Here is a 14,056-nt window from a genome sequence, read left to right as displayed (position 1 = left end):
CTTTTTGACACATTGTGGTCTTCAACACTGGACTAAATATTGGATCCATGTGCAAATCTGCTTATCCAGTTTAGTTTCAAGCATAGTTGGTGTCTATTACAGGTGCACTGAGACAACTGTGCAGCTGTTTCTGGGTAGGGTGAAACTTCATTACAGGGAGCTTTTACATACTCACTCGATTGCTTCTGCAGTCACCAAAGAAAAAAGGATCTTGCTTATCAGTCTTTCTCCATGTAAAATGGAATATAAAGAAACTGTTACATTATGGTAGAGGGTGGATACATTAGAAACAGTTTCCTTACTACAGCAGTTTGGAGAATCTTCTCATTCAGTTTGTTTAGGTCAAAGGTTTCCTGAAAATCCAAGTTTGTTGATGCCAGTGAGATAGTCAGGTTTACCCCACCCACAAATGATAGGATTGCATATTCAGAAAGAGCTTGCAAAGCCACGCAGGTATCCTAAATAAAACAAAAAAAAAGCTTCTGTTATGTTTAAATTTTATGTGGAAAGCCAATATGCAATCCCTAAAAAAGCTTTTACACAAAGACTGCTGTTTTGTGAAAGTTTTTTACCCTTGGACACCTCATGAGTTAATATAATTAAACGTAACAAAATGTTGTAGTTTTATAAGACCAGGGAGTTCTCTTACAGACTGGCCTCAAATACTGTTTGTAGTAGTCAAGCTAATAATTTTAGTTACATCAGTTGAGAGAAAAGGTAGATTACTCATTAGAATTACAAGATACTAATTTTTTTCCAGTCTGGAATCAGCATTTCTGTTGTCTCAACATTTATTAAAAGTTTCCTACAAATGTAGATAAAGCTTCCTGCTCCTGATAAGATTTGATTGTTGACGTTACTGTCTGTTTCTCCTTGCGTCTCAAATTTAAGCATAGAAATCACTGTCAGTAAGCCACAATTATTCCTAAAAGACAATGTCATGACCTCAAACGTACATTCCAATATACATTTTGCTAATGTTGCACATAAATGTGAGCAAGGTGAGCAGTCTATCTATCAACATTAATGGTTTCTAAATTCTATTAAACATCTATAATGATACACAGATATAACAGGAAATAGGGAGAACAATGTCAAAACACTTCCTAATGTAAAAATTAAGTGTTTCTTAACTATTGGTTTCTTGGTTTTGAGTGACCCCATCATAGTTGCTCTCCATCTGAATGTGTTGTGAAAATTAGTGTGCCATTAAGTGGGAACAGTAGACTCTGAATGTCATATTTTAATCAAAAATAGACACAAGGTACTTTTTTGCCAATATTTGACATCAAGTAGTATGTGTGATATGTCAGAACAGCATTGTATTTTAAAAGAAGAACAACAAGCACACATACAAACTATGTAAGCTAGTAGGCTCAGGAAAGTAAAAGCAAAGCAGCTAAATTTGTAAGCTTGGTAAAATATTTCGGCATACAGTCTTCTATATGGAAGCCCATATCAAAAGCAAGTTACACACTGGAACATAAGGATTTCTTTTGGGGGGACAGTTTTTTTTAATGATGTGGCTGATGATAGTGTACCCTGCTAATATAAGTAATCTTAGCAGCATTAGCTTAACAAGGTGCTCAATCAATAAACAAATGGTAATATTGGAGTTAATAGTGAATTGAAAAAGAAAACAGAAGACTACTTAATTTTCAGATGCACTAGATAAGACTTCAAACATTAAGAATCAAGTTATGCAATAATATTATACAATAATAATAATACATTTTGAATAGTTAATTAGGTCTCACTGTTGATTATTTTAGTTTGTTTAGTTGGATACTTGCTTTATATTCATACCATGTTTCCATCCTTATTTTTTTTTTTTTAAGCTCTTTGCGTGACACACTTGTTTTCCTAAACAGGCTATGTATAAGACTTTATTGGTACATTTTTTTGATTTGATATAAATTCTTTAGCATGAGCATCTACATTTATATTTATATGGTACTATCAGAAAAAATATGCAAAATTGTCCTGTCCACATAACAATATTACATAGAGAATAAAGGGAATTGAAAGGCAAAAATAAAATGATAGTTGAAATTTCAGGATAAAATGAGTTAACTGGAAAGAAAATAATTCCAGCAGCCAAAATCAAAACACAAAGCAAAAAAATCTAAGTCAAAAGCAGGAAGCCAAAAGTTCAAAACACTAACTAGAAGTTATAATCCCTAACTGTTAAGTGGCAAGAGTTGATTTTTTTCTTTTTAAATTCCAAAGTTTGGATGCTGAGAGCTATGTGCTGCCATCTTAAATAGTGTTGAAATTGAGAAGTCACTGGTAATGTGCTAGAAGCCACATGATGCCAAACAGTGTGACAACTGTAAAGAAGATGGCTGCACCTTCATAAACAAAAGCACAAAATCAAAATAAATAACAAAGTATTATTTTTAACTTGCTTTTTAACTTGAATAAGTTCAGTGATGAGGACACAGGCAAGTTCCTTTTTTCAGCTTCTTGTGAAAACCAAGCAGCTAATTGTGCTTGGGTTGCAGCAGCTTCTTATGTTTAACACTGACATGCCGTGACTAGTGAAAAGCCTCATTGTTTTGTAAAGTTTGAAATAATGCTTTTCTGGTTTTCCTACTGTTTAATTTGTTCTTAACATTGCTTTGAATATCAAAACTAAAAACCTCCAAGATGGTGGGCTGAGACCATGGTCTGCTCTTATTTTGATTGACCTTATTCCTCTGATGTTAATATTATAATTTTGAATCTTTCTTTTCATACTTTTTAAGAAAATCCTTTCATTTTAACCTTTCAGAAACAAATTCTATCTTAAAAGTATAAATATAGGTGATGCTCACACATAATAAAGTAAATTATATACTGTATGTTAATAAGTAAACTCCATGAACAAAAGGTTTAGATATGTAAAGTGACCAGGACCATTACAGATGTACAGTGTTAGTCACTTACCTGTAAAATGATTAATGTCCAGTCTTAACCACAAATACTGTATATGCCTGCCTGACTATAGCTATACAACCTGAGTTCCAAGTACCTGTGTAGAGGAAAAACCTCCCAGTGAGTTTCTCTGCTGAGATAACCACTTCACTACTGGAAGAGCTGTGGCCACATCTCCTAGAAGGGTGTAGGTCAGGAGGGCATATGCCGTCATCTCCACCTCAGCTGAAACCACTGCCAAAAGAAATATACCAGGTTGCCATTATCCATATAATTAGCGAGGAATAATTTGACCACAATTGGAATTGTCCATACCTGACTGAGAAAGTCCATCATTAAAGCCCATAAAAGTGTCTTCATCTGTAACTGTTGTTCCTGTTAGACTCCAGTGTGTAAATCCATCTACAAAAGATTTTATTGGAAATCCTTATTTATCAAAAAATTAGCAATGATCTAACTTAATTATATAACAATGGAATTGTTGAGATGTTGTAGAAATGTAGCTGCATATCTGTTTTATATACAGTCTTTTCACAAATGGGTGGCATCTAGTTACAATGAAAATTAGAAACTCCCAAGTTAATGACAAATCATAACTGGCTTATGAATATAGCAAATGAATAAATGATCTTTAGCATGTAAAAACACCTGACACAGAAAACATATTATGGGGATTGCAAATCTGACTATATAAAAGACAGAGCAAAATCTAAAGTATATTATCCATTACATCATAGACCTTGAAATAGGTGAAGAGACTGCAGTACCCACCCTGTGTGATGGCCATGCTGTTGAGCTTGCGGAGCGCTGAAGGTGAATAGTTGCTACGCAGAAGTGTCAGGGCGTAGGCTGTGAGTGCAGTGGTGTATGGATCCTCTGCAGAGTACACATTGGTTTCCAAGAAGACCTTTGCTTTTGCCACTGCAGTCTTTTCTGCCTGTCATGGAAAAAATTTTGTCAGGCCAGGTTTTAGTAGGCAGATTGCTTTACTATTCACATTCAAATGTATTAAGTGTGGCACCATACGCAGAATGTTACCTCATGATCCAGCCATCCATCCAATTTCTGAACCCAATTTTTCAATTACTGGATTTTGGGGAGCAGCCGCCTATCATGGGAGCACACAAGGTAGGAACTAACTCTGGATGGTTAGTATTATATAGTGCCCTTTTAAGTAAACACCAGTAAAAGGTGCACTACAAAACAAGCAAGAATACTATAAAACACAGAATCCCACTGTACATCTAACATTAAAAAATGCACTCCAGATGGCAAGGGGAATATAGACCTGATGTGCTTTTATGTGGGTGTCTATGTGTGCGTTTCCTGCAGGAATGTTCAGCAGCTTGGAAAAGGAGATGTGGGTTTATAAAATGGATGGATGGGTGATTATTATATCCTACTGCTCTACACAAGCTACTTTATTAGCTGAGAAACCACTGTACAGTGACTTTATTTGTTCATTATTTTCCTATATATGTGGGCATCAAGGGCAGGTCAGCACCAGGAATTTTTACCCATGTCACTCATTTTGAGATGTATTTGACCAGATGGTAAATCTTCAAATGTTCTCTTGTAACAGGGTGACCTCGCCACAAAGAGAGATGCTATGGACAGTTTTTTACTGTTGTACTGTTCTCTGGCAAGGCTACTTTATGTAATCTAATTTGCTAGCTACCCACCCCTGATAGCTTCTAGCAAATGCTTTGCTGGAAACAGCGATTCTTACGTCACTCCTTACCTCCACAGAGGCCTAGTACTGTATATACAGCTGGATGTAAATCATGAAAACAAGCAAACTGGGAGTTCTGAGCAAATAATTAGCACAAAAAGAGAGGCAGAAGGACTTCTGCTATTTTGCTTACCCTGACAGAAGGACAAATGAACCAGTTAAATATGAGTGATAACCTGAACTTGGTACTCGGTTAAAAAAGGGAAGGAGAGAGAAAGTGAAACTGTTGAGCAGCTGAACATAGTTTCTGTGTCACTTTTGCTCTTACCTCAGATGTTATTCCAGTCTCTAAAAGAGCAGCTACCACATAAGCTGTTAAAGAAATCTTGCCATGGATACCTCCCTAAAAGCACAAAATACAGAGAAACAAATAATGACTTGAATTTGTGATGATCATTTAGAGTAACTGCTATCCCAAACTACATCTTCTGAAGTGACAACAGTCAATTTGATTTGAATAGGATTACATTTACTCAACTTTTAAATGAGATCACTATAAAGAGTGTTTTTTAAAACAAACATTTTTTATTACTTCAGAAATCATGTTTTCTGCACGATAATGTTATGTTGGAGGGGGAAGGTTGCATCATGTAAGTACCATCACTATTTCCACATTTCCTTAGAACCCCAACACTTGCCTGCTGTACATGAAAACTGCTAATCTCTGCATCTTTGTAACATGAACATCCACTTACCTGAATGTCCTTGTTGAGAATGCGGCCAACTGCTGGGAAAGAGCCATCCTCTCTTTGGTGTTCAATAATCCAGTCTTTAGCAGTGCCTAATTCTTTTTGGTCAATGAAGATGAAGGCACGAGACTGTGCAAAAGACTTCAACACAAAGGCTGTCAACCTGAAGAAGAATTTAGTGATGAAAAAAATCTCCAAAAAAGTATATATCATTAGGTAGGTGATGTCGTCTTTTGCTGTGTGATTGAATTTTTTTTTGTAATAATTAAAGGGTCATAAAATTACAAAAAAAAAAAAAATAAAAATTTAAAACAATTTAAGGCAATTCCCTGCTATAAATACTTTTATGTAATAAATATTGTTCCATGGATAAAGACATTATAAAAAAATTCACATTATAAACTTTTAGTGGAAATGTATTGTATTTGTTATTAGGCATGTCTTATTATGCAGCATAGTGGCTACTGATAACAGCCATGTTCTTTTTACTATATGTTGCTGTGACCTCCTTGTTTTGCTTTTCCACCACTTTTCTGGTATTCTGGACATTACAGTTGGCCCAAAACAAAAAGTTTGTCAAAATTGATGAATGAACATTAGGATAACTAAGTTTTCCATTTGTCCTACAAGACAAGGTTGTAGCAAATAACACCTCAAAAATAAATTATAAATCCTTTCATGTTGTACTTGCCAGTAAACAGAATGTATGATATATGTTATTTAGAAAAAGTAAAGTAAAACCTTCTCCTAGTCTGCTCAGTTTGAATGCATCCCTTTCAAAATTCCAAGAAGAGGACAAGACAATAGCCTCACTCCACAGCCAAATACCCAGATTTCAGACTTTTCTTATAAAAATTACGTCAAAATATAATACAATAACCCATAATGTGGCTTTTACTATATGAAAATGGAAATGGCTGGTAAATAAACACAGCATGAACTGACTGGAATTAGGTAACATTATTTTTCCAACAAAAGACAAAAGAATATTCAACCAGTATTAATTGTTTTAAGTTAACATACTTAATAAAAATATTGTGCTATAGGAACAAGAACAATATTTACAGGTTGCTAATAACCACTGAATGTGTATGTTCTGGACAGGATATGATATAATCATATTTTGGTATTCTTTGAAGTTTGTAATTGCAGACTACTCCTACAGTACACTGTAAACCAGAAGCCGTAATCCTAATGAATGGCCATAATACACTGTATATATCATTTACCATTTTAAAAGTATTAACAACTCATTTATCATTTAACAAGCAAGAGACCATTTAGTTCATCAAAGTTTTTAATTAAATATTTAAATATCAATAGTAGCTAATGCAATTTACTTGATAAAGGTTGGGTCCCTTCTCTTGTAACTTTCCTTGACAAGAGGATATTGAAAAATTAGAAATACCAAGCAGCAATTAACAGTATCGGAAAAAAATATATTTTTTCTTCTTGAGCACCCTTTTTACACACCCCTTTCATTAAAATTTTAACCTGAACTATCACCTTCCATTATACAAACAAGTTTTCCACTTTATTGTAATCATCTCAGATAATTTACTTCATTAGTATCTTTTATAGCGGATGTTCTATGCACACATGTAATCAAGTCAATCAAACTGACCCTCATTGGTTGCCACCCCATGCATTCAACCATGTGTGCTGTATATGAGTATGGTGAACATCCAACCTGTAGTTATAAACGTGGAGAACCTTTTGCAGTAAACAAGTTATTTTCTAGGCTTATCCAGCTTAGCCTGTTGCCCCAGATGTTTTTGCTCTACTCTTCATGGTGCTGGGAATTCTTTGGGTTGAGACCCATTCTTTTTATTAAATCTGACACCACCTACAAACGTATCTTCTTTGGTTTCCCTCTGGGCTTCCTTCCTTTCATCTCCATCTTGGTGCACCTCTTCACCCAGTCCTTTGCCTTGTGCTCCACATGCTTAAGCCACCTGAGTCTTCTCACCACAACACCTTTTGACCACATCAAGCCCGTCTCTTAACTCAGCATTCATTTTCCTGTCATTACCTGGCACACATCCATCTACTTCAAGTTCACTTTAATCAGCCATGTTTTACTCAAATAGAGCAGAATACCAAAACTAAAGCTTCCATGGCCTCACTTGAAACTACCAGCATCGTCTCAGACATGCCCATTCAAGTAGCCACCAATTACTTTCACAATCCATTAAATATCACAAACATCACCTCTATCATCTTGTCCCAAAAACTAATCTTTTTCTTCATTGCATCTACCAACCTATGGGTTACATACTGACACTATATTCATCAATCATCTAAGAACAATCATCTTCAGTAACAACAACGACATGCTTATCCACCCTTGTTGAATCTACCACTTGTCTTCCAATTTTTCACATCCATTTTCACCCCAGCATTGCCATCACATCTCATCTGGCAGAAAAAAAATGTTCATCTTCCACTATTTCACTATTTCACATTCACTTCCTTCTGTTCAGCTCTTTCACCATTTTCCACCCAGTTTCCCATCTTACTCTCACACATCTCTTACTAACTACTTACTAACTTCATCTCTCCTGCCACCAAACCACCCTCCCCACAGCATATCCATTCTAGGATAATAAGAGATCAGATTTCCCTGTCTGTTCAACAACTTTCCTTTTGATATAGCCAGGTGGGGGCACCCGCTGGGTACTATGGGCTGTACCCCACCCATGTTTTGTAACACTCATGTCTGTTTCTCATCGTGGAGGTATTAGAGCAGACATTTTAAAATTACTGGTTACAGTTTTCTTTCTTTGTAGAATCATAATGCTCTCTTCATGCCTGCATGGGTTTTTTCATGATTCTTGTCCCCCTTCCCTCATCTCTAACATACTTTTATAATTACTAGGAAAATTGGTGGTTATAAAATAATCAACCTCCAATTATTGAATGTGAGTGGTGAATATGCTGCAGTGGACTTGGATTTTTACTGCATATATCTGCTAAAATAGCTCCTGCCTTGTCCCAAACATTGATTAAACCAGTAGCACAATATACACAAGGTGTAACATTCACGTGCATTTGGAAACTTAACTGTTTACTATCTAGTAGTTTCCTCAAAGAGTTAGTTAACATGATTTTTATGTAATATTGAGTCATATCAAAACAGAACAGTGGTAATATATGCATTAGTAGATTAAACACATGTTTTTTAATACCGTTTTACAATGTCATGTAATTAAAAATAGTCCAAATATGCTTATGGTGGCTTACTATGGTACACTTAACAGTTTTCCTAGATAACAGATTCTAACTTAAGTGTTACAAAAACATTGATTGTACTGTAGTTCAAATATCTTAAACATTAAATTTTGCAAAGCTGGAGATATAAAATCTTCATATATTGAAGACTTAAGCTTAATAGCAAATCAATGTGGCCCTTTGCAAAATAATTATAATGCCAGAAAAATATTCAATGATTATGATTTGCAGACAATGTAGCTGTGAAGTTGTTTATAGTGTAACAAATTCAAAATACACTTTTATTCACTGTATGTGTAAAATGTCAATTAACAACATTTTGGGAGCATCGTGCATTTGTGGAAAAAGAAAATATAAATGACCAAATGCAAAAAAATACACAGTACAGAGGAGAAATGGAACCTATCTATTTTGGAATGATGTATTAAATAAGACAGTCTTAAATAAAAGAAAGGAACATATTTTAAACTATAGTATTACACCGTAATTATTTTTGATTAGGCCAAATGAGCAAGGTGTAAAGGAATTCCTTACTCTTAAGGATAATAGATTCAGTTGTTATTTTATTGGTTTCAGTATTCCCAAGTACCAAAACCATCAGCATCTAACTTGACGTTAGTGACATGGAATCATGTGTGATTTATATGTTAGCCACTCTAAATAATGACTGAAAGTAAATAATAAATTATCCCATTGCAGTGAAATTTGTGCCTGGTTAAATGTACATTAATTCAATGGAAATTGCTGAAACTAGCACAGTTAGATTTATGGCTCTTATCAGCCTCATTTCATCCAGAGCTGGAATTTAATTGGGAAAAAGCCATTTATCGAAGGACAACCAAGGGAAGGAGGGATAGAAAATGTGCAGTTTTCAGCAAATGATCCTTAATTGCAAAATGACCGTGCATTACTCCATCTCTCCAGAGCTTCAGCTGATGAGGCAAACAGCAGTGAAAGGATTCCAGAAGGACTCTGTGCAAGCATGAGAGCATGATGCCAAAAACATGACCGGTGAGTATTAAATCTTATTGCTGTCAAGCTCTGCATTATGCCTCCCCTGAGAAGGGCAGGGATGTAGGCTTGATGCTTAAAAAATTTTTATATTGTTGAGTCATACCATGTCACCAAGTTTAACAGTCATGGGTGCTGGCTGCATTTAACACGTAAATATGATTTACAGAGAAGTAGAAGAATGTCATGTTATGTAGAAATAAAGCATACTGGTCAAAAGGCTGAACCATGATCAGTATTGTTTTTTTTCCAGCAATAAACTCTTAATGAAGGAATGCCCTCTAACAGTTATTCTGCATCCCCACTTCCTAATGAATCCTAGAAATTATGTGGGTGTTATATAACATGTGGCTACAACTTTTGGGAGATAAATACCTTGCAGCCATAACTTAGGTAATGTTTAGGTTAAGGTTATGTAGCAATAAAACTAACAGGTTGTGTATTACTGTTGATACAAAAGAACATGGAATTATAAACAGAAAGAATTGCAGAAAGTGGTGAAATGTGAAATTAAGAATGCAAAGCTTAGGTGTAAGAACAGGATTGTCAGTGAATGAACTGCAGACTGGCAGTCTTGTTTCATTATGGATAAGTATGAAAATGATGTCTGGAATTCAAAGTAAAATCAGTAACCGAGTAGAATCAGAAGAGGTTAAAACTGACTTGCAAAAAACTTTAGCAAATTTTATTTCAATTTAGTGACACAGGATTTTGCCTTCAGAAATGTATATTACTAAATGAAGGTGGTATATATGCACTAATGCCAGAGGCCAGAAGCAAGCTGTGTCAAAAGTACACGCGCATAGCACCTTAGCTGCACGGATGCTAGACACCAAAAGAAAGCTGTGCCGAAAGTTTACGCGCACAGCGCCTTAGTGCCCCAGAGTCAAACCCAGCGGCTTCCCAGAGACAGTAGGTGGCACCTAAACAACACAACACAACCTGTAAACTAAACTTGAGGTAAAGCGTGCACGCCAACAAGTTGCCATGGTGACAAATTTAAACTAGAAGTAGTGGTGACTACTGACAGTGCCAACAGTCAGTGTTCTCCACTCCACAGTGCCAGCATTACTCCACTTCAAAGTACCAGCAGCTACTTTACTACACAGTGCCAACAGTCAGTGTGCTCTAATCCACTGTGCCAGCAGTCAGTGTGGCTTATTTGAATCACATTAGGGCAATTCAGTGTTAAAAGTAAGTTCAATTATGATTCCTAACATGAATTTTTTATTTCCAGTTTACTTCATTTAAACCTTTGCACTCCGATATTTTTTGTACTTATAAGTGCAGCAACTCAAACACATTTTGGACTTAAATGATATAACAATTAAATGTCAATTTTAGTTTTAATAAATTGGTTAATTTTGCTACAAATATATTTATTTCATTAAATAAAAACTTTCCCAGGATGCTCCCACCCTCCATTGGTTTTTCATCCCTCCAAAGATCGGAGGGAACAGAAAGTGATTGCCATTCTTGGATTTGTGATTCTTTAGAGAATTGGGGGTTTACTGGTTAAGTAGAAAAAGATGACTTATGACTGTGATCAAGAACAAGTGGATGTCTCCTTCAGTCTTAGGTAGGGTAACTCATCTGAATATTCTATGACATATGTCATATGTCTGTGGATTTACATAAAGTACCCAGATGCTGGAAAGCAGGATACTATTATTCTAGTAGTCATTTCTTAGAATTATTTTGTACAATCTATTGTCCTGTTTGATTTTATATGTTGTTTAGAGAGTTTTTGTTGTTAATGCTATAACATTGTTAAAATTAGAATTGAAATTATTGCTTTACAGGATTCCTCTCTCATCGAGCTCCATCACATACTGTATAAATAGGAAAAGACTGACATTTATCTGTAAGGCAATAGTCATCTTTTATTGACTAAGTTTTATTTGCTGCCATCAAGTTTAGCTAGGGGTCTGTGCCAGCAATCAGAAGGTTGCCAGTTCGAATCACATAAACGCCAGAAGTGATTCTACTCCATTGGGCCCTTGAGCAAGGCCGTTAACCTGCAATTGCTTCATCCTGAGTATGATGTTAATCTGCATCCAACCCTGCAAGCAGGTCTTCCAATTTCACATCGAAAACTTAAGAGGTTGGATTGGAGGCCACCTTATAAAACCTCACACTATTCTTGTGTGCTGCTGAGGTGTCACCTGCTGCACTGGTGGGTTTGGCAACACGCTATCAGCACATGCTCCCAACTTCTCTTTCTCATCAAGTTTCACATTTAGAATCTCAAGGCTAAAAAGCAATATATTCAAAAACTCTTTTATCCCCAAAGTAATAAGCATTTTGAATTCTAGTAACTGCAAGCATCCTGATGAATTACAAATTATTATTGTCTACTATTAGTGTTCAGCAAACTTTTTGTAGGAATACTAACATTGTGAGTACGTATTGAGTGTCATTTATAGTATATTGGCAACTTTTCTGTATTTGAATGACATTGGTTTATATTTTTTAGTTTTTTGCTCCAAGAAAATTTCCACCGTGGATAATAAAAAGTCAATTGCACCTAACCTAACCACTTCACTTGCAATTGTAGATTTGCAGATTTGCAAATGTAGTTATCAAACAGAATGCATTAGCTAATAGTTGTGTGTAATAGGTAAAATAAGACTGAGCTTTGAGGACAGAAGGAAATGGATTGAATTAAGGACTGAAAGGAACATTTTATAGCACACTTATTGAACAAAGACTGCTGAAGTTTTAATTAAGGCTGAAACATTTTAGTTCACTTAAGATTAGTTGTGAGCAAAGAAAGTGTAGCTACTGTGTACATTTTCAATCCATCAATTGAGGAGTATATGGAAATGCAGCAGCAGTCAATGGCACAAATGGAGTGTTGTATACAGATCTTCTGTGATCCCTTTCTTCCATTAGGACCAGTCCATCCATTTTGAACATATTTTACCAGTTCAAGGTTGCCAAGCGCCGAATCACTATAATGGGCAGCACTGGACTATAATCTGTCACATAACAGCGTACACTACATTTGTCATTCCATTTTGCCTGAATAGTATTCTTTCTTCTGTTCTACCTGGATAAAAACAGCAGATTAGGTAACGGACATAGAGAACTGAATTTGAAAATAAAGTCAAAATGGGCATTGGTCAAAATCATAAAGACAAAGAGAAACCAAAATTCTGATGCAAACCAAAAATTAAAGTAGAATAAACATTTGTTAATACAGTAAGTCATTATCCTAAAAGTATTTGAACTCCAAAGTCTTGGACTCAAGGAGAAGCATGTTCAGGCATGTGGTAGTTACACTTCACCAGCAACATGTAATATTTCTGGCATGAAAACTTGATGCCACAGTGCCACCACAAACAAACATGATGTTAAAAAATAACATTATTAATAGTAATATAAAAATGCCCCAAATTAATTAAACTAAGTACAAAAATCAAAGCTAGAATGCATAAAACTTCAGAATCCTTACATAGCCCTCAGACACAAAATCTGGACATGATTATTGGGTTTACCAGGAAAATGAGAATTAAACATCCTCTTAGATCTGAGTGCCACATTTGACACCATTGATCATAATATTCTTAGAAATCGCCTTAGTCAATGGGTGGGCCTCTCTGGCAGTGTCTTAAATTGGTTTGAGTCCTACCTGGCAGGGAGAAAATTCTTTGTTAGTTGTGGTAATTACAACTCAAAGACACATGATATCCTATATGGTGTTCCACAAGGCTCTATCCTGGGTCCGCTGTTATTCTCAATCTATATGCTTCCGTTGTGCCCGGAGATAATCTGACCTAATGTGAGCTACCACAGCTATGCGGATGACACACAGCTGTATTTATCAATAGCACCTGATGACCCCAATTCTCTTGATTCACTAACACAATGTCTGACTTGTATCTCAGAATGGATGAATAGTAACTTTCTCAAGTTAAATAAAGAGAAAACTGAAATCTTAGTGATTGGCAATAATGGATACAATGAGGGTATTAGAAATAAACTGGATACATTAGGATTAAAAGTCAAGACGGAAGCAAAAAGCTTAGGGGTAATTGTTGACTGTAATCTGAATTTTAAATCGCATATTCTTCAGACCACTAGGACAGCATTTTTTCACTTAAGAAACATAAGTAAAGTTAGACCTCTTATATCACTGAAAGATGCTGAGAAATTAATTCACACTTTTGTTTTCAGTCGACTAGATTACTGTAACGCACTCCTCTCTGGACTACCCAAAAAAGACATAAATCATTTGCAACAAGTGCAGAATGCAGCTGTTAGAATCCTAACTAGGAAAAGAAAATCCGAGCACATTTCTCCAGTTTTGATGTCACTACACTGGTTACCTGTGTCATTCAGGATTTACTTTAAAATTCTGCTTATGGTTTATAAAGCCTTAAATATTCTCGCCCCATCTTATATATCGGAATGTCTGACACCCTATATTCCAAATCATAATCTCAGATCCTCAAATGAATATCTCCTTAGAATT

The 14,056-nt window shown here is 35.5% G+C and overlaps 1 protein-coding gene across 3 annotated transcripts in view; it reads right to left on the bottom strand.

Annotated features, from left to right (window-relative positions):
* Positions 1-14,056, bottom strand: part of cpamd8 (C3 and PZP like alpha-2-macroglobulin domain containing 8) — a 171,773-nt gene that overhangs the window by 44,019 nt on the left and 113,698 nt on the right. For all 3 annotated transcript variants that reach the window (XM_039766833.1, XM_039766834.1, XM_039766835.1), the window contains exons 28-33: positions 5,344-5,500; positions 4,917-4,991; positions 3,688-3,853; positions 3,232-3,318; positions 3,014-3,150; positions 303-458 (exon numbers count right to left, since the gene is read on the bottom strand). In XM_039766833.1, the coding sequence (XP_039622767.1) occupies positions 303-458; positions 3,014-3,150; positions 3,232-3,318; positions 3,688-3,853; positions 4,917-4,991; positions 5,344-5,500 (778 nt within the window). The remainder of the gene's footprint in view (positions 1-302; positions 459-3,013; positions 3,151-3,231; positions 3,319-3,687; positions 3,854-4,916; positions 4,992-5,343; positions 5,501-14,056) is intronic.

This window comes from Polypterus senegalus, chromosome 10 (assembly GCF_016835505.1).
Source record: "Polypterus senegalus isolate Bchr_013 chromosome 10, ASM1683550v1, whole genome shotgun sequence".
Taxonomy (NCBI): Eukaryota; Metazoa; Chordata; class Cladistia; order Polypteriformes; family Polypteridae; genus Polypterus; species Polypterus senegalus.
The sequence above is the reverse complement of the archived record's forward strand: the minus strand, read 5'-3'. Positions and strand labels throughout refer to the sequence as shown.